Raw genomic sequence first — 25,242 nt, 5'->3', positions numbered from 1 at the left:
CGACAGCACATGCCACAGCCACAGCAACTCTGGATCCAAGCCATGTCTGTGACCTATACCACAGCCCATGGCAACACAGGATCCCTGCCCCAGTGAATGAGACCTGGGATTGAACCTGCATCCTCATGGACACTAGTCAGATTTGTTTCCACTGTGCCACAATGGGAACTCCTAGAGGGACTATATTTTCAGCATAAACATCTCAAAGTTCTTTTTTTTGAGCCCTAAAGATAGGTCTCTCCTTTTTGTTATTGAACAGAATGTTGCAACATGATAAACAAAGTGATGCAGGAAAAGGAAGTATAGCAATGCCCATAGCATGTGCAAGTTCCTAGGCCAGGGATTGAACTGGAGCCACAGCAGTGACAACACCAGATCCTTAACCCACAAGGCCACCAGGGAACTCCTTCATTTGGTTTGCATTCTAGTTAAATCATGTCAGTTTCTAGGTCAACTTGGATCAACTGAATATATATGTGTTTGTATAGGGGGTGGGTGGGAAAGAGGAGAGGAGAGAAATATTTTGATTTTACTTGAGGTTCAATTAACATTTTATTTTGTCTTTGAGTTTGAAATTGACAAATTCATTCCACTTGCTTCCCATTTTTCATTCATGTTAGATCAACTCAGAACTCTCTAGTCCAGTAAAGGCTCAGCCTGTGAATCCGGCTCTCACTCTCATCTCAGTTCTAACGTCTAAGCCATCGAGCAACAGACAGCTAGAGAAATCACCTGTGGCCCGACTGCTTCTCCTTGGAGGTCAGAGTTCTTCATGTGTCTTTGGAACTAGAATTTTATCTGCATGCCTCTAAAACAAAACAAAACAACACAACCAACCACTCCCCGACAACTGTGAGTTAGGCTCTGAAAGACCCACACTGAAATTTAAAGAAGCCGTGGGCCATGGCTAGGAACCTCCCTATCTCAGGTAAACCAAAATGTGTTCTTTTTTTTCCTCAAATATGGTCTAAGACTCCCGCAAGCCTTTTGTCAATGACCAAACCCCGGAAGCAGGGTCTGGCCCCTGGCACAGCAGCTAACACACATTGGGCACTCACCATGTGCCCAGGGCGGGGCTCAGTGCTTTGCCTGAGTTTTCTCACTTGTCCTCATCACCCCTCTAGCAACAAGTACCCTGTCTGTCCTGTGGATGAGGAATCAGAGGCTCTGCAGAGGAAGCAGCTCACCCAATGCTATATAGTTAGTAAGGGGAGGAGCTGGATTTGTATCTAGACATGCCTACTTTCCACTAGAGAGGGAGAGAGTAGAGAAGAATGGAAATAATCCATGCCTATTGAAATCTTGGATGGAAGATAGGTGCCCTTTTTCTTTTTCTTTTATTTTGGCAGTGCCCATAGCAGTGGGGATCAAACCCACACCACAGCAGTGACCTGAGCCACAGCAGTAACAATACCAGATCCTTAACTGCTAGGCCACCAGGGAACTCCAAGAGGTGCCCTTCTCACACCAACTCCCTTCCGGGTCTTTCAAATGAACACAGTATATCAATTTCTCTTGCGTTCAAGCTATGATACAATTGGGAGGGGTAGGCACAGCAGGTAGCATAGGCTCCGTTCCTCCACCGTGGTACCTACCCCAGCTTTGCAGACTTCTTTGAGGATACCAAGTCTGGGCTGATGCTGAAGGATAAGGAGTTGGCAGGTAGGCAAACATGACAGTGAAGGTCTCACGCCTAAGTTCTCTCTGGAGGCTGGAGATGAAACCAGGGCCAGCCCAGTGGATGGCAAGCAGAGCTAGAGGCTTCCTGGGTGGGCTCCACCCTCCCTCCCCTCTTTCCTTCCACCCTCAGTGAGTCAGAGGTGGAGATGAAGGGTCTGAACCACTGCAGGAGGGTGAGGAAACACACAAAATAATGGGCTCCCCCTTGGAGTTATGTCTTATGGTCTTACAGCCATACTGTCTCCTGATTTCTTTCCTCCATAAGCATAATCTTCGCCCACCCATATATCCTGTTTTAAAACTGTTGAGTATTTTAGGAGACTCTATCAGGGGAGCCACTGTCTGTGGCTCTGACCCTGCTCCTGGCAAGGCATCTGCCTTCAGTCCTGCATGAAGAATCTCTCTCTTGTCCCATGACTCAGCTCTGATTTCTCCACCAGTGTTCTCACAATGCATATCCCAAGGTACTCCGCCTTGAGCAAACTTGCTGGAGAGCGTGAAATGTTCTCATCTGGAGCGGTGTCTGAAAGGACCAAAGTCTCTGAGTCCATCTTGGCAGTGGGGCAAGAACCGCCTTCTTCTCATGTTTTGCTGTAGTCAATTAATCACGCTTTCCCTTCAGGTAAAGCTTCCCCCATTATTGACAAAACATCTCAAGTTCCCTGCCCACCACCCCTGCCCCTGAATAAACACCAGCTCATTTGTAAGAGGTTTTTAATTTCATCTTGGTATGCCATTAAGGAGTGGAATCAGGATCTCTATTCATTTTCACTCACATAGTATCTGCTACTTTCTCCAAATGATCCTCACCATGGAAGCCGGTGGAACCATACAGTATCTGCACCAGTTTCACTCACCAGACTGGTTTGGGTTGCTCGGTGGTTTGCATAAATTATTTAAAAACACACACACACACACAAACACACACATACACAAGTCACACAACATAGACTCTACCATGAGGGGGCGTGTTCTCTCTGGCCTTGCAGAGAGTAATGGGGACCAGTTGCTGTGTCTGAGGCTCTGATGACCGGTGATGACCCTAGGAGTGAGGCCAAGCCTGTCCTGGTCCCTCTGGGAAGAGTCCTCTGTCTTCCCCATCACCTGTTTCTGGAGGCCTGCTAGCACAGAGGTAGCCCCTCTTAGCACCACGATGGGAGGACAGGGTGTGGAACTGTCCCTGCGCACAAGGGCAGCTGGGTTTTCTGTGCTCAGCATCAGAAGGAGGCCTGGGTCTCCACTCCCTGCCTCTTTGAGCTCCAAGAGGCTGTGTGCAAACAGACCCTCTGGAACAGAGTTCAGCAAACGTTTTATGAAAAGATCCAGACAGTACAGATAGTAACTATTTAGGCTTTCCAGTCCATATGTGGCCTGTTGCATATACTTTTCCTTTTTTTTTTTTAACAAGACTTTAAAAATGTAAAAACCCTTTGTAGAGGGCAGGCCATAACACATAGGCCTGCAGGGTGTAGTTTACTCATCCCTGGTTTAGAACATGCCATGATCATGCCCTCTCCAACCCATCAGTCACAGTCTCCTCCCCGCTGAAGGCCTCTGGCATCTTCCCAAGCTGCCTTGAGCTGCTACCTGCAGCCCAGGCTTTGCAGAAGGGACCAGGGCAGGCAGGGTTGCCCTCAGGTTCCTGCTCTACAGCCCCACGTAAGTCTCTGCAGACCTTTGCCAAGAGACTGGTCTGGTTGTATTTTAAGCAAATATCAGATTATTAGTCTCAGCCCTGCTCATGTGTCCTGGGGGTGAATCAAGCCTCAGTGTCCCCAGTGAGGTAGGTACATACTATCAGCCTCGTCCCACCCTTGCAGATGCTGAAGTTCAAGAGCAGAACTGACCTTCCCACTGCTGCCTAACGGCCACGTGTCCAAATTTCCAAAAAAGCCGAAGGGTCTAGGCTTTAAATTTTCTAAGGATGTGACCAGGAATTGCTCTGACCCACCCAAAGGCCAGTGATTCAACCTCAAAGAGCAAGAATCCACCAGTGAAAACTGTCAGCCACACCGAGTTCCTTTCCAGTCCTCAGTGACACTCTCTGAAAACAGAATTAACTCAAGCACTCAAAGCTATGGGTCTCAGTGGAGCAGCGCTCTCTGCCCTGCCCACAAGTCTCTTCAAACTAAAAATAAAGTTTATAAAAGTAAATTATCTCATTTTATAACTTAAGTGCATCAAGCATTTCCTTAAATATAGTTCACACTGAAAATAAAGTTACTTTTTGCTGTACAGTTGGTGTCTGTTATAATTAGGAATAAACTTTGATGATACAGTATGGAAGGGTACACACTCACGCACACATCTAGCTATCTGTCTGTCTGTCTATGGGTGTGTGGACGGGTGGATGTTTGCACCTCTAGACAGGAGCTTCCCCTCAAAAGGTGGGAAGTTGTTAGGGGTCTCTAGGTATCTAGTTTGCATGAGAATGCCTATATTAAAAGTCCCTGTCCTTAAAGATAAACACATCTTCAGACCTAACACTAAGACTCTTATTAGAAACATTAAACTATGCAATCCGTAATGTATTCGGTCTTTGGAAATGCCAAGCTACACCATATCATTGTACAACAGCATCCCCAACAAAACTCCCTCCCCGACCCACCTCTTCCCTGGCCTCCCCACCTAGAGCTGGCCAACCCCTCATAGAGTAAGGCTGTTCCAGACCAGGAGCCCAGCCACTGAACTCCAGGGGAGGGCTCAAGAGGTGAAGTAAGAATTCTGCATGGAGTACAGGTGGTCAATGGGGTTTCCCACTCTGGACTGCAGGGGCCCAGCTTCCGACGTTGCTAGGAAACAGTCACCCAGGTTACTGAGGGAGGTGTCATCACTATCCAGGTCATGGAAAAGGGGCTCAGCACCTGAAATGGAGATGAAACACTGGTGTGAGGGTCTGGAAAAAGCGATTCCCTCAGGGCTGGTACATTCAGCTGAATCCAGCCTGCATGGTCTGAGCACACCCCTCCAGGGGAAGCTAGGGAAGGGGTGGGGGTAAGAGGAGAGCTACCTACAAGAGGAGAGGGGGCATAGTCCCAGTGCACAAAAGATCTATGTTCTCCTTAGGGGGCTGATGTTTAAAGTGCAACAACTGAGGAGTTCCCGTCGTGGCACAGAGGAAACCAATCCAACTAGGTTACAGGTTTGATCCCTGGCCTCGCTTAGTTGGTCAAGTATCTGGCATTGCCAGGAGCTGTGGTGTAGGTCACAGACGTGGCTTGGATCCTGTGTTGCTGTGGCTATGGTGTAGGCTGACAGCTGTAGCTCCGATTGTACCCCTAGTCTGGGAATCTCCATGTGCCACGGGTGTGGCCCTAAAAAGCAAATAAATAAATAAAGTGCAACAACTGAAAATAATATAAATTAGGATATGACAAAGTACTAAATTGAGTACAGCATAAGCAAATGTCAGTGTCTAGACAGTGAGGGTGGGGAGTGGGCAAGATAGCACCACAGGCTGGAGACACAGGTGTAGGGCTCCTACAGGACTCTGGCCACAAAAATGGTTTTAAAGGAGGGATGGTCAGAAAACAAATATCAGCTCTGCAAACAATGCTCCAGAAACCTCTGGTGACAACACTTGGCCTATTTTCAATTAGCATAAGCATATGGAGTGGCAGCTATTTCCCCTAATTTGTACTGCAAAGGTAAGGAAGGTTAGGTGTCCACACTCAACTAATTTATGTCTTTGATGAAGAAACCAGTACTGCAAATTGAGGAACAGCTGGGGGGCCACTGGGAACAGAACCTTGAGGCATGTACACTTCACTTCCACTTTAAGGAAATGAGAGAGATGAAAACTGCAGTTTATAAGACTTGTCATATGGCTTTAATTATTCCTTTTACTAAAGGGTTCATCACAGGAATCCCTTATGTAACAAGACCCCTAGGACACTGAAAATGTAACAATTTGCAAAAAAAAAAAGTCATGGGCCCTGTTTCTGCATAGTGGTGAAGACTGGGACAAACCTTACACGTGTCTTCTAAGGGAACAGAGGATGGCTGTCACTGGAGTGTGCACATGTATGTTTATGAGTGAATGAATGAGGTTGGTGCGTGAAGTCCCTGCAAAGGGCGGGATCTTAATAAACGTGTGCTGAACGCATCACATGGGAAGATAGGGCTGATTTAACAATATAGATACTTTTTTTTTTAATGAAGGCAAAAAAGAAGTTGACAGAATCTGCGAGCTGAGGGATATATTTGCTGATACTAATGTTTTGAAGACTGGTTGATTAAAACTTTAGTCTTAGCTGTCAGGGTGACTGATTGAAGATTTCACAGTACAGATAAATGTATTACACAGGCTACCTACCTTCTCCGATTAAAAAGGTAGTGGCCTATATTGGGCCCTGAGATTGAACTTCAGCCTTCCATTCTAGAGCTTGGCCACCCCAGATCCTATCCATCAACACAAGCAGCAAGCCAGGCAAGTGGGGGAGCCTCAGCTGTCCCCACACCTAGCATTTAAAGCAACCCCAGTCTGGCTGGGGTGGAACTTGGGAGAGGATACTTTTTTTTTTTTTTTTTTTTGCTTTTTAGGGTTGCTCTCGAGGCATATGGAGGTTCCCAGGCTAGGGGTCCAATCATAGCTACAGCTGCTGGCCTACACCACAGCCACAGCAACATCAGATCCTAGCCATGTCTGCAACCTACACCACAGTTTATAGCAACGCCGGATCCTTAACCCATTGAGGAAGGCCAGGGATTGAACCTGTAACCTCATGGTTCCTAGTCAGATTTGTTTCCACTGTTCCATGACAGGAACTCCCGGAGGTGGGGGGTTACTATTAACTTCACAAGTCAATTTATGTTTTGGGAACTACATGAGAACACTGACTAATATCCATAATCAGATAATATTTGGAACATTTATTTTCTGTGCTTTTCTATATAAATTTTTTACTATGTAAGAGTTTACTTAATTAAGGCCTCTGCTTATATCACTGCTGATAATGCTTATGAACATGTATGTGTGGTATCTGGCATAAAATGAAAGACTTGGGAAGTTCAATCCCAACAAATGGGTCTACAATGAAAACACAACCTCCTATGCAAACTAACAAATAAGAAGCTTTGAAAAGGGGAATAAATGTCCAATAAATTTTTTTTTAAATGCAGAGCTTCCTTATCTGCCTGCGTGTATCCCTCACAAGCATCCTCTCTTAATAAATCTATTTCTTGCCTATCAAAAGAAATTTTTAAAAAAACTCTTTGAAATACAAGAAGAGGAGTTCCCTGTGGCACAGTGGGTTAAGGATCTGGTGATGTCACTGCAGTGGCTTGGGCCACTGCTTTGTCATGGGTTTGATCCCTGGTCCAGGAACTTCCACATGCTTTTATTTTAAAAATAAAAGTAAAAATGAAACACAATAGAGACTGGACAAAAATCACAACTGTAGTAAAGATCTTTCTTGAAAGCTGACAGACCCAATGGACAAAATGTAAGGTAATAATACATTTGAAAAACACAATTTGAACATAATAATCATTAAACAGTTTGATCACATATGTTAAAAAAAAAAGAAAAGAAAAGGGAAGTACATGGAAGCATCACTCGTGGGCACGTGGACTAGTCTTTCTTCTGTAGCCATCAGGGGATTCAAGCCATATTTAGGGGGACACTTATTCTGCTTTGGAGCTTCAGTGAGCATCTAGGAACTGTGTAGAGGTGTCTGGGAGGGAATGAAAAACTCACGCAAGCAAGCTGTGCGAGGTCCCTGCGGGGCTTGAGTCCTTCTTACCATAGGGGTGCATGTGGTCTCCAGGCATCTGGGGCGGGGTGAGACCCTGTCGGAAGGGATCTGAGTTGTAGACGCTCTGCTCAATGGCCAGGAGCTGCTGTGGGGTAGGCAGAGCCGTGTAGGGGTTCATGATCCCTTCCATCCCAGCGCTCCCGCCACCATTTGTCTGAGCTGCGAGACAAAGAAGAAGGCAGATCACTCTCCATGTGCAGCTGTGAGGGAGGGCCACTTCACATTCCCCATGTGACCATGGCCAATATCATTTTACTTCCTGGGTCTTGGTTTCTTCATTTACAGAATGGATGGGTTAAGGTGACATCAGTGGTTCCCAGCCTGTGCCCTTCAAGGGATGACTTTGAAGGACAGGGATAGGAGAGCAGGTGTTGAACTTGGAGAGCTTCTTTGCTTCTTTTTTTTTTTTTTTTTTTTTGTCTTTGTAGGCCCACCCCTGCAGCACATGGAGGTTCCCAGGCAAGGGGTCGAATTGGAGCTGTAGCCGCCGGCCTACACCACAGCCACAGCAATGCCAGATCTGAGACATGTCTGCAACCTACACCACAGCTCACAGCAATGCTGGATCCTCAACTCACTGAGCTAGGCCAAGGATTGAACCTGCATCTTCATGGATACTAGTCAGATTCGTTTTTGCTGAGCCACGAAAGGAACTCTGCTTCTTTGAACTATATAATTGAAACAAAGGCATGTGATGCTACACATGGGTTTGGCAGCCAACAGAGTGGATGCATCTAAAGATCCTTCCAGCATTACTCTACTAGGAGCCCATCAGTCAAATAAGGTTCATGACCCAGCAGACCCTGTGGAACTGATATAAAGACTCCATGAGATGGTATCTGCTTTGAAACTACAACCTGTTCTGCTTATGTACAGAATTTTATCAGAAAAGGGGGACTCAGTCCCTGTTTCCACATCCTGCTGTGGTTCTACTAACATGGGTCCATTAGTTCTCAAAGACTCTTTCTTTCACCAGCCTCTGCCTTTCTAAGTCTTCCCTAGGAAGATTATCTTGCCATTAAGATACGGTTTGGCCTAGAAGGTAAGAAGCTACAAGAACATTTGGCTGCAAGAATCAAATTCTCAATTGAGCCTAACCCAAGTATCAAATACAAGGCAAGATCCATGTCAGATAAGGGGCTCTGCTTAAGGGTCAGACAACCAATGTCACATTCCACAGCCTTCCAAGTGTGGTCCACATACCAGCATCAATGAAAGCTTGTTAAAAATGCAACATCTCCAAGACCTCAGGAACTGGAACCTATACTTTACCAAATACCAGGGGACTTAGGTGTACATTAAAGCATGAGAGTCCCTGTTTAAAGGTGCAAACAGACTGCTCAGGAAATTCTGCTGGATAGCTGAGTTGTGGGGGAGGGAACATCCCTTTAAGAATGACAAGGTTCTAATATAACTATTCTTGCTTTTTTTCTCTTAACTTCCTTGAAGGGCCCCCTAAGTTGTCCCTCCTCACGCTCTCCCCAGTCCTCACACCACCCCTATTTTTTTTTCTTTTTTGGCTGCACCTGCAGCATGTGGAATTTCCCAGGCCAGGGATTGAAGCCCAGCTTCAGCTGCAACCTACGCCACAGCTGTGGCGATGGCAGATCCTTAACCTGCTGCTCCACAACAGGAACTCCACATCACCCCTATTAAAAACAACAACAAATGGAGGTACATGGACATAGGGTGCAGTTAAGTGGAACTTAGCATCAGAGGGATGGGTTTCAGCTCTGGCCCCAGCTCTTACCGATCTAGGACCACCGTCAATCTCACAGAGCCTCTATTTGCTCATCTGTAAGATGGAAATATTAATAACTTCTTGGCTCACCTCCAGGGTTTGTGGTTGTGAGTCAGGTCAGCATGTGTGAGGGCTAAAGTGCTCCACAAAGCAGGGGTTGACGGCTTCACTATCATTAGTTTTACTGTGTCATGTTACTTGGGAAAGGGGCAAATCACTGTGGTGTCATCTATGAAACTGATTTGCCCAGTAGGAGGAGGACCAGACAGGATGAGCCCCTGGGCATGTCTTTGACTTTGCAGGTAGTCCTGGCACAGTCCCCTGTTGTGGTGGCAGGGTCCAGGCAAGGAGGCTTTGGATAGGGTTAGGGCCATTTGCAATCTTCAATTCTGGGTCTGCAGCTAGTGCCTCCCTGCCACCCTCTCACAGAGCTCACGGTTCAGTCCTTCCTGGAAGGTCCCATCTCCCACGTGGGTATGGACTGGACTTTGTGGAGCCCAAAATATCATTCCAAGAGCCAGGTGATTGGAGGCCTCTGGTAGGAGAGGCCTGGCCTCAGCAAGGCCTGGCTGGGTGGGGCTGCCAGCTTACCAGAATTCAGCCTCTGTGTGTTCTGCTGATCTTGTTGCTGCTGTTGCTGCCGTCGAGCCAGTTTCTTCATCTGATGAAGAGAGGACCACAGGATTAGCAGTCAGGGGGCCTGCAGCAGGTGTCCACAGCAAGGCATTGTGGGTAAAGCAGAGGGACCACTTCCATAGATTTTACTCAGGAAAGAGGCCATGCTTAGGGAACGGCGCCTTGAGCCTGATGCATGGTGGCTGAGGGCCTTTTACCAGGAGGCCGGGGAAAGACAGCTGGCTGGGAGTGTAGCTGGTCTTAACAGGAACAGGGATATCTTCTCAGCGAATATAACTTAATGCTTGTGTAGTGACTGTTTGATGTGAGCTGGGAGTGAGGGGATATGGGGTCTGCAGCCCAGCTCAGATGTGCAGCAAGGGCCTCCTGACAGGTGGTGATTTGGGATGAGCCGAGAGGCTGTTCCCTCCCCCTCCCCTATCTGCCGGCCCTTGTGGTGGAGGCAGTACCAGGAGACACCTACCAGGGAGTCGGGGGCGGGGAAGGTAAACGAAATGAAATGTGCCTCTAGGTACTCTAGGGAAGGAGCTTGTCTCCCAAAGCACCCTGTTAACACGTAAACTTCCTGGAAGGAAAACCTCCACCCAATGTTACTCAAACTGTATTCTGTGGAATACAGACACTACTAGATACTTTGAATGTGTGTGTGTGTGTGTGTGTGTGTGTGTGTGTGTGAAACACTAGATTTATTTACAGGTTCTTTATTGTGAAATTCCTCAGACCTTCAAATATGCTCTCTGCTTATGAATCCACAGGCTATAGGTCCTTTCAGACCTACTGAAGCAGGAAATCCTTTCATGGAAAGGACCTCAGAATACACACTGTCAGCTTTGGTTGGAGGAACTGAGTTAAGAAAATGGTAACTTAACCAATCATGATCAACTAATGAGATGTATCACCCACTAAAGGTTAGGACTCTGGAGAAACTGGCCACTAACAGTATGTGTAAGGGTAGGAAAATAAAGGTCTAAAATAAATAAAAGGCTGTAACAGGGAGATAGAGACCTTGGTAGAACCCAGAGGACAACATGATGGGTTGGGGCTATAATAGGATGGGGGGTGGGGCCCTGAGAAGGTGAGTGAGAGCATCCATTCCAGGTGCCATAATGTTGTCTTAGATCAATCATACAGGGGCAATGTCAGGTTTGCTCTGAAGTTTAAAGGGCACTCTGGTATCTGGGTCAAATGGATGGGGATTAAAGAGCCTACTTTTACCAAAAGACAGAGAAAGGCATTTCTTCCTGCACATGGCTGGCCAGAATCACAGTCATGGCCTCTAGGAAAATAAAAGCCATCTCACTAAAACAGAGGCCCCATCTCTCCCCTTCTGTGGGGCTACTCTGGCTGCAATGATTGCTGATCATAGAATTTTTGAATCAAGAGAGCTACTCTATCTAAGGTGAGAAAACCTGCTGGCAAGTACAAGGTCCTTTTCTTGTTTCAGGAAACCAGCCACACAGGGACAGACAGAAGAAGCAGATTACCTTAGCTCTCTGGTTCTGGAACCACACCTGAACAACACGGACGCTCAGCCCTGTCTCTGCAGCCAGGGTCTCCCTCACCTTGAAAAAAATGGAACATTAGAAATACAGAAGCATTGGCCTCTCAGCATAGGAGGCAGAACATTTCCTGTGTGGTACATGAGGAGGCCAACAGGCTACATCTTACATAGGAGGTGGCTAGTGTTGACTGTTTAGGAAAAGTCCAGACATGAGAACACTGCTTCCCTTGGGTGGTGAGAAGGTCCTTCCCCAGGTACACAAAGAGAGGAATCAGCATTTATTTAAATGTGTATTCAAAGAGGTGTTTCTGGGTTTCTCATTCTCTGGAAATTAGGCCCTCAGGTGGTTCTCAGACATTAGCAGTCTACTCTGTCTTAGCTGTATGCCAGGTACATGCATTTACCTACACAGGAAGGACCGAGGGTGAAAATCACTTTGCAAAAACAAATGGCTCTCAGGAGTTCCCTTTGTGGCTCAGAGGTTAACAAACCCAACTAGGACCCATGAGGATATGGGTTCAATCCCTGGCCTCCCTCACTGGATTAAGGATCCACCATTGCCATGAGCTGTGGTGTAGGTTGCAGACATGGCTTGGATCCTGTGTTGCTGTGGTTGTGGTGTAAGCCAGCAGCTGTATCTCCAATTGATTTGACCCCTAGCCTGGGAACTTCCATATGCTGCAGGTGTGGCCCTAACCCCACCCCCCGCCACAAAAAAAGGCTTTCTCTTGCTGTCTTCTCCAGTCTAAAATCACTGATCTAAATTTTCGGTTTTGTCCCTCCTAGCTGACTTTGGGTGTTTCATGAATAGTCATATTTACTGTGAACCCCATGCAAAGAAAATAAGACAAGAGCCATCTGGGATGCAAGCTCAGGCACCAGGGCCATGCAGAGAAGGTACCATCAGGGTCCCTAATAGGAAGAGATGTGTCTAAATGTCTGCCCTCCAGATAGCCACACAGTGAGGGGCTGGCAAGGTGGCTAGAAGGGAGGAGGGAAGAAGCACGGACTCTTCTCAGTGGCTCTGAGAGACACTGCCCCCTCTTGCTTAGATGCTAAAGAGGAGATGAAATCAAAGGAGCTCTTTGAATGAACACAGAAGTAGAGCATACTGGAGGCCTTGGGAAGTACTCACCTTTATCACACTACTCGGGCTGAGGTTTAGGAGAAGTAGGATGACTAGAGCAGATTTTTAAAGCACATCCTCTGCTAAGCCAACTGAAATAGCAGTGTGCCTAGGGGCCCACGTCCACCTGCTGAAACCCTATCCGTCCTACAGGGGCCCAGCTCAAAAGCCACCTGTTCCACAAAGCCTCGCCTGATTCCCCAGATAGAACTAGCGACCTTTCCCTTCCTGCTGCTCCTGGCTGCCCCTCCCTTCCAGTCCTCAGAGCTTTCTCCCCGCTGTTCCCGTGCACACATCTCCTCCCTGCTGGGGCCTGGCAGTGGCCCTGGGGACAAGTGAGCACAGGCCACACAGAGGCTGGGAGTTTAGTACAGGGAGAACGAGTAAGCCAGTGAGGGACACAGTCACTGGTCCTTGTGCAGGCCAGCTTTGGGACTATTTCACTTTCTACTGGCTCCTCCCCCCCCCCCCCCAGCTTAGAGGGCAGCAGGCACAGAGAAAGGAAGAGTCCTACCGGTAGAATTTTTTAAAAGTCAGAAGTGGTGGGAGACTGCACTACTGTTTAGCAGATATCTGTCCTTCCCAACCCTGCTCCCTGGGCCCTTGCACCCACAGTAGGTGTGGCCACATGACTTGCTTTTGGCCCAAGGCTTTGTGGAACAGGTGGCTTTTGAGCTGGGCCCCTGTGGACAAGAAGTGTGCTATGTCCAAGGACAGACTTTTAAGGAGCCTACCTGGTGGGACTTGGCCACTTGCCATCTGACATTGTCATAAAGACCATGTGCCCCAGGTGGCCACTGCTCCTTTGGCCTGGACCCTTTAATGAGAAAAAGGTGGGCCAAGCCTAAGCCTAAACCTGAGCGCAGCTGGGCCCCAGCCGACCCACAGCCCAGGAGCAGGAAATAAATACTGGTTGGGAGCTGCTAAGATTTTGTTATTGAAGCAAAAACTGATTCATACAGAGAGGGAGGCAGGAAAAACAATGCTAAAAACTTAAAACGTTTTTCTTCTATGAATTTCAATTCGATTTCCATTTTAAGGCAGGGTTTTTTTTGTTTGTTTTTTGGGTTTTTTTGTCTTTTGTCATTTAGGGCCACATCCGGGACATATGTAGGTTCCCAGGCTAGGGGTCTAATCGGAGCTACAGCTGCTGGCATACGGCACAGCCACAGCAACCAGATCCGAGCCGAGTCTGTGACCTACACCACAGCTCATGGCAATGCTGGATCCTTAACCCATTGAGCAAGGCCAGGGATCGAACCTGCAACCACATGGTTCCTAGTTGGATTCCTTTCCGCTGTACTATGACAGGAACTCCAGATTTCTTATTTTTATTGCATAAAAGGCTGTACCCTGCATATGGCAGTCAGTCAATACACAATAGGCACTTAAGAAATGAATGCAGCTATTTGTGGCAGAGACTACTAATTGTGCCCAACATCCATTGTCTCCTTCCTCCTATTAACAACTGAATCCCCAAATTCTTGCAAGGCATAGGGTCACCCAGATAGACTCATTTCTAGGTCCTCTTGCAAGAAGTGTAAACATGGGATTAAACTCTAGCTAACACATGCAAATGAAAGTGATGCAAAAAATCCCAGGGTAGGAGTTCCCATTGTGGCTCAGCTGGAAACGAAGCTGATTATTATCCACAAGGACTCGGGTTTGATCCCTGGCCTCACTCAATGGGTTATGGATCCGGCACTGCCGTGAGCTGTAGTGTAGGTCACAGACATGGCTCGGATCTGGTGTTTCTGTGGCTGGCAGCTGCAGCTCCAATTTGACCCCTAGCCTGGGAACTTCCATATGCTGCAGGTATGGCCCGAAAAGGCCCCCACCCCCCCCAAAAAAAAATCCCAAGATATACCTTTAAAAAGGCAGCTGCTTGCCACCAACTTCCTCTTTTTCCAGCATAGTGGCTAGAAAATGAAATAACCTGGAACAACCCCTTGAACCCATGTGATGGAGAACAAAGCTCTCACCCCGTCTTGGGTTGCTCATCTCTGGACTTTGATATAAGAGAGAAATAAACTCCTATCTTATTAGATCACTATTATTTTTTACCTAACTGTTCAGAGCAGCCCTAACTATAACAGCCCCACACTGGAAACAACCCAGATAGAAATAACCCAAACACCCATCAACAAGTGAATAGATGAACAACCCATGGTCCATCCATGGAATACCATTCAACAACGAAAATGGATGAACTAGCACATGGATGAATGCCAAAAGCATCACCTCAGGCATAGCAAAATGGACCAAAAAAGAATACATGCTACAAGCCACTATATCCTTCCTCTGTTGTAACATCTTGGTCTATATCCCAGCTAGAAACTCTCATTATTTTTCTTTCCATTGCTCTTCATGAAACGGAAAGTATGAGCAAGTAGCCGATTGCAGTGGATGTGCATGCACAAAAACACAGGAATATTCTACCATAGCCGTGGCCACAGTTTCTGTGATCCCTGGAGTCTCCAAGGGGCCCAAGGCCACCTGCACAGACTCTGTCCAAACAGCGTCCCCCACCCTGACCCCCAGATACCCTTCGACACCCTGGGAGGGGTCCAGGATACACACAGAGAAGTGGGGCCTGGTCCCGTTTCCTCCCTTCCTCCCCCCTGTACCTTCCTGCATGGCTTGGAGGATACTTCAAAAGAAGCCTTGAATGCTCTCCTCTGTTGGGTTGTCAAGATGGTTCTGGGACGTTTGGGGCGCTTATGGTCCTTGCCATCCTCAGGGGCTCCTTTCCCCGCCCCATGGGCTGACTTGCAAAGACTTTCTTCATCATCACTTTTGCCTGAAAGCAGTAGAGAACAGGTTTAGTCCCTCAAGGCCCCTTGCTGGAGCTGCACATTATTCCATAACAAGACACCCAGGTCCGTGTTCTGAGGATGAATTTGGATATGAAGGAACAACCTGTGTGGTATTGATCCGAAAGCCCCTAGGGAGGGGCTCAGGAAAAAACCTTCTAAAACCCAGAGACAAGAACCAGGAAATCCTCCATCGCAGCTGAAGACTTTCTCCTGGGATACTGTCCTAGCTCCACATTTTCTATCTGTGTGACCTTAGGCAAGTGACTTAACTCTCTATTTCCTTATCTTGCACAATCAGGATATAGGAGAACCTACTTCATCAGGCTTGCTGTGAGGATTAAATGAGTTTATCAAGAAGGCATTCAGAAGGCTGCTGAGCATATATAAATGCCCAGAAAATCTTGGTGGCTAATATTATTTCCTAGATGTCATTTTTCAAGTCTAGACCTGGATAAGCTATGTATAACTTCCTAGATACTATGTCTGAAATTCTAGCCACTGCCAGGAGGTACAAAACAACGCTGTTTAAAAAGTCACAGGAAGGAGTTCCTGCTGTGGCTCAGGGGGTTAAGAACCTGACGTAGTCTCCATGAGGATGCAGGTTCAATACCTGGCCTCGTTCAGTGGGCTAAAGATCTGGCATTGTTGCAAAGTGCAGCATAAGCTCAGATACGGCTCAGATACTGCTCAGATCTGGCATTGCTATGGCTGTGGCATAGGCCTGTAGCTGCAGCTCTGATTTAACCCCTAGTCTGGGAACTGCAATACGCCATGGGTGCTGCCGTAAAAAGAAAAAAAAAGTCATAGAAGACCAGCATTAGCCTACATGCAGGTACAGATAATTGAGAACAGACAGATCACACAGGCAATTAATCAAAATTGGTTGTCTGTAAAATAATTAACTCTATAAAAGTAACTATTTATATGTATGTGAATTACTTCAACACTATAAGTGATAATCAATACAATTTCCTGCAATAACTTTTGAAGGAGATAAAGCCTCCAGCATACATCACATTCTTTCCCAGGCTGCCTCTTGCATCCCACAGACTTTGCTCTCCTGAGAAGATGCTTCTAGGGTTTGGGAAATACCCATGTGAGAGACGCCTTCCTACTTTCAGCATTAAAAGCCATAGGCATTGAATGCTCAATTACCCTAACAAGACCCTTGTTTCTCTCTGGGTCCTCACAGAGCTCAGCTGCCTTCTTTCCTCCAGTGGAAACCTCTGTCCTAGGAGTTCCCCCCAGCTCTTGTCCCCTGATTCTGGTCCTCTTCTGGCCACTTCAAGAAATCCAGGATGAAGGGACCCTCTGCGTGTGAGTTACACATCCTTGTTTTTCATCCCGCCTTCCTCCAGAAAAATGCTCTTTGCAGACAATGTCTGAGTTTAGACTTTAGTTGAGTTCTAATTTTTGGCTCTGCCAGAGCCAGAAGATCTTGTTTAATCTGAAAGGACAATGGCTAAGATTCTGTCTTCTATGAACCTATAGGCCTACAGTTTGAACATGAAGGAAGATGAACCTATGACTTCCTTGAGGGCACGACCCTTGCAATGTAACTGAACAGGGTCTGATGTAAGCAGAACTGGAGCTCCATTCAGCTCTGCCCCTCCTTTTAAGTACAGTCCTATGCAAGTGATTTCCTGCACTGAGCCTGCTCTGGTGATGATATTACCCACCAGGAGTAGTGCTGCTGTGTGCAAAGCAAACAACACAGCCCTGGGAAAGAGAAGGCTCCTATTAGATATTGTGGAAAGAATGACTTTCCCCCTCTGCCTCATTCCCCTCCAGAGTACAAAGGAAAAAAAAAAAACCCAAAAGATGAAGAAGAGATTAAAGAAGAATCCTCATGGCCAAGGATGGCCATTCTGGCATCTTCAATTCTGAGGCTGCTCTTTCCACGGGGGAAGTTCAGTAAGTTGATTCTCAGTCAGATTTCAGTATGGAAGGGGTTTTAGGATCTTCCCAGAAGAAGGTTTTCAGAATAGCAAGGAAGAAATAAAAGTCTCAGGGAACTAAGAAAATGCCACAAGAGAAAAGGTAGCAAAAAGTAAGCCACTGACCATGCAGCTTCATCCTTGCTGGGCCCTGTTTCCTGCTGCTTTGAGACCACCCACACCACCCAGCCACCAGAGCCCAGTCTTTAGTGAGGCCAGGAATTCTCTCTGCTGGGGGACTCCCTGGCATCTGAAGGATGCTCTTCTGTACTGGTGATGACCCCAATGATACTTCTGAGGAAATGTGGCTGACACCCCACCCCAAGGATTGTATAGATCTCCTACAAGGCAGGTGATTACCAGGGGCTGAGTCTGGAACAAATGAGTGGGAAGTCCAAAGTACAGAATCTTTTATTTTATTTTATTTTATTTATTTTTTTGTGGCTGCACCTGTGGCATATGAAAGTTCCCAGGATAGAGGTCAAATCGGAGCTACAGCTCTCAGGCTACACCACAGCCACAGCAACGCAGGATCTGAGTCACATCTGCACCCTCCACCGCAGCTCAGCTATGCCAGATGTTTAAGCCACTGAGTGGGGCCAGGGATCAAACCCGTATCCGTCAGCCAGTATGTTGGATTCTTAACCCAGTGAGCCACAATGGAAACTCTTAGACTTTATTTTAAACCACAATTGTTTCATCTTCAGAAACCACATGTCTTCTGCCAGTTTTGTTCATAAAATGGTACTTGCAGATGCTCTACAGAGTCAGTCTGATTCTTTTACAGTCATTCCTCACACTGTTTGATGTAAGTGTGTACTGATGACTAATATAATGTAATGAATGAAGATGCAAAATCTACATAAATGCCAGCTTCCATGATAAGGGCTCATATATGTTGATCCCATTCAGGAAAGTGGCACGGTGTCCATAAGCGTGAGCTCTGGTTTACAAACTCGGGTTTCAATTCTGGCCTTGCCCATTATGATGTGTGATTCTGAACAAATCCCCAAGTCTCCATTTTCTCATGGGAGAGAATAAGTGTTGCCTGAATTAAATGAGATGACATACGCCATGGGTTTAGCGCTGTCTAGGGTGTGATGGGTGCTTAGCAAATCATCACCGTCATCATCATCATTTCAAGAGACGTGTTCTCAATCCGAGACACATTTGCTGTTAATAATAGCTGCACGTTGATGGGAGTCTGAGTTAAGGCTTTACAATGCAAGCACTCCTTCCTCTCTCTTTGTAGACACGACCCCAGTTCATATGGAGAGCTGGTTTTATAGACAGTGAGCGTGTGAGTAAGGAAGAGAGAAGGAGAGGGGGTGGCGGCTGGTTCCAGAAGGAAGATGGAATTTCCCAAGTCTGTTCAGAGCCCCAGAAGTGGATGGCTGAGGCCCCTGATGGCTTCTTACTGTCTCTGGACTTGGCCTTGCCTTGAGCACATGTGTAATTCCCAAGATCTACTCTTCCATCATGGAGCAGCAGTGGTGGGGAGAGCTATCTCCTAGGGCAGCCCTTGGAGCCCATTTTTGGAGGATATGAAGAGCACCACAGGCAGCTGCTTCTTCATCCTCTCTCCTCCCTGAGAGAAGAGAGAGATGAAACCATTTGTTTTTCAGGGGTCTGGGTTGGGGGAGGAGGGGCAGGAGGTGAAGCAGAAGGAGGATGAGATGAAGATTTATCTCTGAGGGTTTCTATCATTTTTTCGTGGTGCATTTCTCCCTCTGATTCTTCCTTGTCGCTATTTAATATCACACTCTCTCTTCTGTCTCCTCAGGGGCCCCATTTTGCCTTCCAAGAAGCACACTAGAAGCTCTAGACCAGGCAGCTACAAACTTGTTTTTGTAAAAGGCCAGAGAGTAAAATATTTCACTCTTTGCAGGTCATACAGCCTCTACTGCAACCACTCACCATTGCCACTGCAGCACGAAAGCAGCCTCAGACAGTATGAATAGGCACGGCTGGGTTCCAATAAAACTGTATTTCACAAACAGGCACCAGGCCAGATTTGGCCTGCATACCACAGTGTGCTGACCCCTGCCCTAGATCCCTCCTGACCTGCTCTCCATCAAAACTTCCACAGGCTGCGTTCCAGGCTTTCAGGCTCTGATTTGGGGGGTGGGGATGGGGAGGAAGCATTGCTAATCTGATATACTGAGGAGTCAGTGATTAGCTGGCATCCTTTTCCACAGTCAATACCACAGAGAGGTTGAACAGGAAATGCCTCCAACCAAACAGTCACCACTGCGGAATTTCAGGTGTCCTGGCAGATCTGAGCAAGAGAGATTCTGAAGAAGGAGGTATGGAGGGCCTCTGGGCACCTCTCAAAGTACAGACAGATGCAACCCAGCTGCCAGGTGGGATACAGACCATCCCTGACCATCACCTGGCTTCTGTCTGCTGGGTTGTATATCAGGGGCATAGCGGTGCCCTCTGACTCTCTTGGGGAATTTTCAGGCTGCTCCTGGGAGCTTCACTGAGGCTCCTACCTCCTCTGCTGGGGGGCAGGGCTGCCTCTGATGCCAACATCTCCATGACAGTACACAGTGCCTGAAATACACACTTACCGATCTGTCCAGGAGAAAGAAAAGTTCTAAACGAGCCAGGAGATTTCTCCCCGAGCCAGCAGGAGTCCTGGACAGCAGAAGGGGAAGGAAAACCTTCCAACAGCAGAGATGATGAGAGAGAGGAGGGAGGGGTGGCCTCTGTGTATCACCAGAGGCTCCCACACCCAGATGCAGGCCAGAGCGATCCCTCATAATTTAAGCTGACACCCCTCAGCGGAGATGAAAGGAACACCACTTGCTGTCTCCAACAACAAATGTCAGCATCCCTGGAGGCCATTTAGACACAAACGCCGCATAAATCTGACTCCTACAGGGGAGTCCAGAGATTAAGCTCCACGCACAGCCTACCAGAGTGAAATGAATTTGCTTGGCACAAAGTTGGAACATGTTTCTCAGGGCCTTTCCTTCCCCTTTCTTGTTAAAAAAAAAAAAAAAAAAAGAAAGTCTGGAATGGCTCAGGGGCCATTGCTTCCCCCTTGCCCGGTCCTCCCACTCGTTTATGACATAAGCAATGGCAGATGAAAGACCCAGCGATGGTTTATGGCCCTGAGACAGGCTGTACTACCTGTGGGGCCTCACAGATTCATTTCAGGTTGCTGGAAAAATCCCAACAGCCCATAAACAGGGCAAGAGATATCTGAGCCTGGTGCAGGAGGTGAGGGCAAGGGAGGAGGACCAGAGACCCTCATGCTAGGGAAGGGAGAGGCAGGAATAGGTCTCAGATGCTTCCCCCGTGATGGGCCTCATAAACGTCCTTCAGGCCGGGGGAGTCCAGGAAGGATCTGGGACCAGTGATGGGTGGAGGGAGGAGGGAAAGAAGGAAGGGAGGAATTTATGGGGATCTATATGGGATACATAGGAAGTTATTTCAGTTGCTGCCCTGCACTATCGGATCAGAATTCCATTCTTCTGGAGAATACCCATAGTCAGTTCTGGATGCAAGGCAGCATTTCACGTTCTAGAGGCAGTAGCTAAAGTTCTCTAGAGCAGCAAGGTCCTGGCAACTACTGTTTTGAAACTGTATTACACATTGTCCTTCGAGGAGGCCTCAGCTCAGACCCAAACTAGGTTCCCATAAATGACTCATCTTGCAAGCTATTCATCTAATCATCTGCTCAGTAAGCATTTGCTGTGGGCTTGTTGTTGGGCATGGCACAAGGATAATTCTGAGCTACAGAGATGATGAAGATTCAGTGTCTGCCCTAACAAATCCCAGGTTAATAGAGGAAAAAGATCCAGCACCAAAATGATGCCTCTGCTCAGAGGGGTAAGTGGAAGGGACCGGGAAGGTGACATAATGCAGGTGTCACTTGAGGTGAAAGTGAATGATAGACACTGAACACAAGTTTCCAGGTAGAAAAGGACAAAGAGGGTGCTTTATGCCAAGAGAGAGCTTCTAATGGCATGGGAGTAAGACCTTGACCTGGAAAGGGGAGCACATCTAATATAATGTCCTCTTGCATGTCCCTAGGTACTCAGCACCATTTGCTGCACTGTGAGGTGATGACAAAGATCGGAGAGGATCCCTTTTGCTCTCAGGGAACAGAACTGTGTTAGAATTAGCATGTGTGGAACAGCAAATATAAAATAGTATTTAGTTATGTTCTTCAGGCATGGTAAAAAACAAAACAAAACAAAAACAAAACAAAAACAAAAACAAAACCCTGACAATAAAAATGCAGGCCTAAGAGTTCCCGTTGTGGCGCAGCAGAAACAAATCCGACTAGGAACCATGAGGTTGTGGGTTCGATCCCTGGCCTTGTTCAGTGGGTTAAGGATCTGGCGTTGCCGTGAGCTGTGGTGTAGGTCGAAGACGTGGCTCAGATCTGGCATTGCTCTGGCATAGGCTGGAAGCTATAACTCCAATTAGACCCCTAGCCTGGGAACCTCCATATGCCATGGGTGTGGCCCCAAAAAGACAAAAAAAAAAATGCAGGCCTATAGAAGGAGAAAGGGGGGTAGGGATAAATTAGGAGTTTGGGATTAAGAGATACATACTCCTATATATAAAATGGATAAACAATAAGGTCCTGCTGTATAGAACAGGGAACTCTATTCAATATCTTATTAACCTATAATGGAAAAGAATCTGAAAAAGAACATATATGTGTATAACTGAATCACTTTGCTATACACTTAAAACACATTATAAATCAACTATACTTCAGATTTTTTTTAATTTATTTTTGTCTCTTTTTTGTCTTTTTAGGGCCACACCCATGGCATATATGCCACAGCCACAGCCACAGCCACGCCAGATCCAAGTCACATCTGCAACCTACACCATAGCTTATGACAACACTAGTTCCTAGTCAGATTTGTTTCCACTGTGCCGTGACGGGAACTCCAACTTCGATTTTTTAAATGCAGGCGTATAGGAAAGAAGAGTGTCAACTAGCCAGAGAGGTTAGTGAAGGCAGGAGCCTAAACTCAAGGGAGGAGGGGGAGTGGATCTGAAAAGGCAGAGGGGAGCAAGCAAGGGTTCCGAGAAGGGCTCAGCCTCAGGCTGGAGAAGAGGGAAGAGAATGTGCATGCAGATCAGAAGAGGACCTCGGGGCTTTGGCAGAGGCTGCACATCTATGGGAAGAAGAAACACAGGGTGGAGAAGCCATGTGGGGCTTACTCCAGCCATCTTGCTCTTCCAGAGCCCATGTCATCATGAGATGACAGCAGGGATGAGACCTGGCCAAGGTTCTGTGGCTGCAGCAACAGAGGAAAAGTGTGGACCCAGAACAAAGAGCACTGTGGACCAGGAAAAGCACAGACACTAGCTGCTAGATGGCTGTGTCCATGTGTGGGTGACACCACCAGGCCACCAGGTTCACTTTGCAGACTAGGCTAAGGAAATCTCTTGGAGCTTAGCACTAGACAAGGGCCCTGAAAAAGAAGAAGAAAATATCCACATCCCAAGCACCAGTTGTGAGCCAGGCCCCATGTCTGGGGTAAACAATTCATCTCATCTTCATGACAACCCAGCATGGCAGGTTTTTGTTTGTTTGCTTTTTGGGGCCACACCTGCCTATGGAGGTTCCCAAGCTAGGGGTCAAATCGGAGCCGCAGCTGCCAGCCCGTGCCACAGCCACAGCAACGCAGGATCTGAGCCACATCTTTAAGCACACGGCAACGCCAGATCCTTAACCCACTGGGCAAGGCCGGGGATTGAACCTGCATCCTCATGGCTGCTAGTCAGATTCATTAACCACTGAGCCACAATGGGAACACCAGCATGGCAGATATTAAAGGAACTCCTCTCCCACCTAAGGAATAAACACAGCCTCAGAGAGGTTAGGAACCTGTCCCAACACACAGGCCCTGCCTGGCAGGGCCAGGTTTTGAGACACTTCTGCAAGGAGCAGAAAAACAGGCTTTTTAACCAAGTCAGGCATCAACAAATGACAGTCACCTGTGCATGTCCTGGCCCAGGAATGAGGGCCATCCAGATGCTATGTCATCAAAGACCATGGCAGGATCATTCTTTCTATCAAAAGGGCACACAGAGCAGTGGAGAGGAACTCTGGCCATGAAATATGAGACCTGGATTCTAGTTCTAATTTTGCCACGAAACTATGTACCTCTGGATGAAATTCCTCACACTTCTGAGACTCAATGTCTTCATCTACAAGATGACATAAAAAGCCCTTTGGCTTACCAAATATACTTGATATGGCTTCACTTGACAATTGCCTTGTTTCACTGTTTCTGTCAGAACACTAGGAAGCCAGAAATGCATTATCCTTTCCTTTTTTTTTTTCTTTCTTTTTTTAATATCCTTTCCTTTTTGAATTGCAGATGGGTAAAGCAAGGCCCCAGGGTGGAGGGTGATATTTTGCCCAAGGGAACTCAGCTGGGATGCTCTGTTTTCCCCTTTTCTGCCTAAGCTGCCTCAGGAAGATTGGTGTTGTTGTAAAGATCCAAGGATCTTGAGACTTGCAGAATATCAGGTGAGGCCCAACTGCAGGCAGCATCATTGTTATTAAAGAGTGAGGAAAGAAAAGGTCAGGCTTTCTGGGGGGATGGATCATCCACTCTGAGCTCCTGCTGGAAAAGCCTTTCTTTTCAGTCCAAAAGGGACAGAACTTAGCTTTTTTTTTGGGGGGGTGGAGTCTTTTTAGGGCTGCACCTGCAGCATATGGAAGTTCCTGGACTAGGGGTTGAATTGGAGCTACAGTTGCTGGCCTACACCACAAGCAAGGCAGATCCAAGCCACAACTGCAACCTACACTGCAGCTCATGGCAACACCGGATCCCTAACCCACTGAGTGAGGTCAGGGATCAAACCTGCATCCTCATGGATCCTAGTCAAGTTCTTAACCCACTGAGCCACAGTGAGAACTCCTACAGAGCTTATTTTAAATCCTGGTTCCTCCCTACTCCTTGCCACCCTCCCCAGGAACACCCTGCCACTGCAGCCCCACTCTGGGACTATCCCTAATCAGAGGGCACTAAGCATTTCATTTCAAGGGCAGGACAGACAGGCCATAGGTAAAAGTATCAAGAAAGACACCTTTGTTTACGGATGTCCACTGTGAATGGAGTCTCCTGTGCCAGGCGGAGGAAGGGGCCAGCAGGTTAGAGCCCTGGCCCCCAGCTTAGATGTCCAGGCAGACCCCCAAGGGAAGCTGAGTCTCCACTCTGGGAGTGCTGGTGCCCGTCACAGCCCGGATGCTTTCCTTGGCTGGTTGGTGCCCCTCCCTAAAAGGGAAACCGTGTACCTGGGAGGTTTGTAGGGAAATGAGACCATATTGGGACTGACTAGTAGAATTACTGAGAAACTGCATCAGGTTGGGGTCTTTTCACATTTGAAAAGGCTTTATGCTGACATAGACCCAGCCTCCCTCCTTCTCCCTTCTATACACACATACACACACACACCCTGCATCTTTATCTCTCTGAGTTTGTCCATCTCTTTCTCTTCCCCTCTTTCATGAAAATGTGGCTACCTGCCATCCAAACGGATAAGCAGAGGTGTAAATGCTCAATGCACCCAGGCTTGGGTTTGTCGTACAGGCAATACTGATAATTGAGATAACAGAAAATGCCTCTGTACCAACATCGCTGCATTCCAGTCAAGCATGGACACATATACTCGATAAAAACCGTAACTTGTTCGTTTTGGTTCAGTCAGCCTCAGAGAAGGGGACCAGAAGTTCATAGCAAGCCGAATCAGATGTTCTGGGCTCTGTGCTCAGTCTCCACAAAAGCTCATTAATCCACCAGCCTGATGGTTCACTAGGCGAGGGGTGTGACATGCATGACATTGCATTTGGTTCCTCTGAAATACGGCTTGAGTGTGTTTCTTCTGATTTAGGAACTGATTTAAGTGGATCGAACACCCTATCTATTTCTTTGGAATAGTCCAATTTTGCTGCATTTATTACTAGACTTCAGGAGGATAAAATTATCTGAGAAGGAAGACAAAGGGTCAATTATCTAATTATCTTTCCAAGTGAAAAAAGACCCAGACTGACAATCCCCT

At 47.2% G+C, this 25,242-nt stretch overlaps 1 protein-coding gene across 1 annotated transcript in view; it reads right to left on the bottom strand.

Annotated features, from left to right (window-relative positions):
- Positions 1-2,377: 2,377 nt before the first annotated feature.
- The window catches only part of LMX1A (LIM homeobox transcription factor 1 alpha), a 168,273-nt gene continuing 145,408 nt past the window's right edge, over positions 2,378-25,242 (bottom strand). The window contains exons 5-9 of the mRNA XM_047782979.1: positions 15,068-15,240; positions 11,298-11,375; positions 9,769-9,838; positions 7,425-7,595; positions 2,378-4,544 (exon numbers count right to left, since the gene is read on the bottom strand). Coding sequence (XP_047638935.1) covers positions 4,384-4,544; positions 7,425-7,595; positions 9,769-9,838; positions 11,298-11,375; positions 15,068-15,240 — 653 coding nt within the window. The 3' untranslated portion in view covers positions 2,378-4,383. The remainder of the gene's footprint in view (positions 4,545-7,424; positions 7,596-9,768; positions 9,839-11,297; positions 11,376-15,067; positions 15,241-25,242) is intronic.

This window comes from Phacochoerus africanus, chromosome 6 (assembly GCF_016906955.1).
Source record: "Phacochoerus africanus isolate WHEZ1 chromosome 6, ROS_Pafr_v1, whole genome shotgun sequence".
Classification (NCBI taxonomy): domain Eukaryota; kingdom Metazoa; phylum Chordata; class Mammalia; order Artiodactyla; family Suidae; genus Phacochoerus; species Phacochoerus africanus.
Note: the sequence above shows the minus strand (reverse complement) of the source record. Positions and strands in the feature narration are given on the sequence as shown.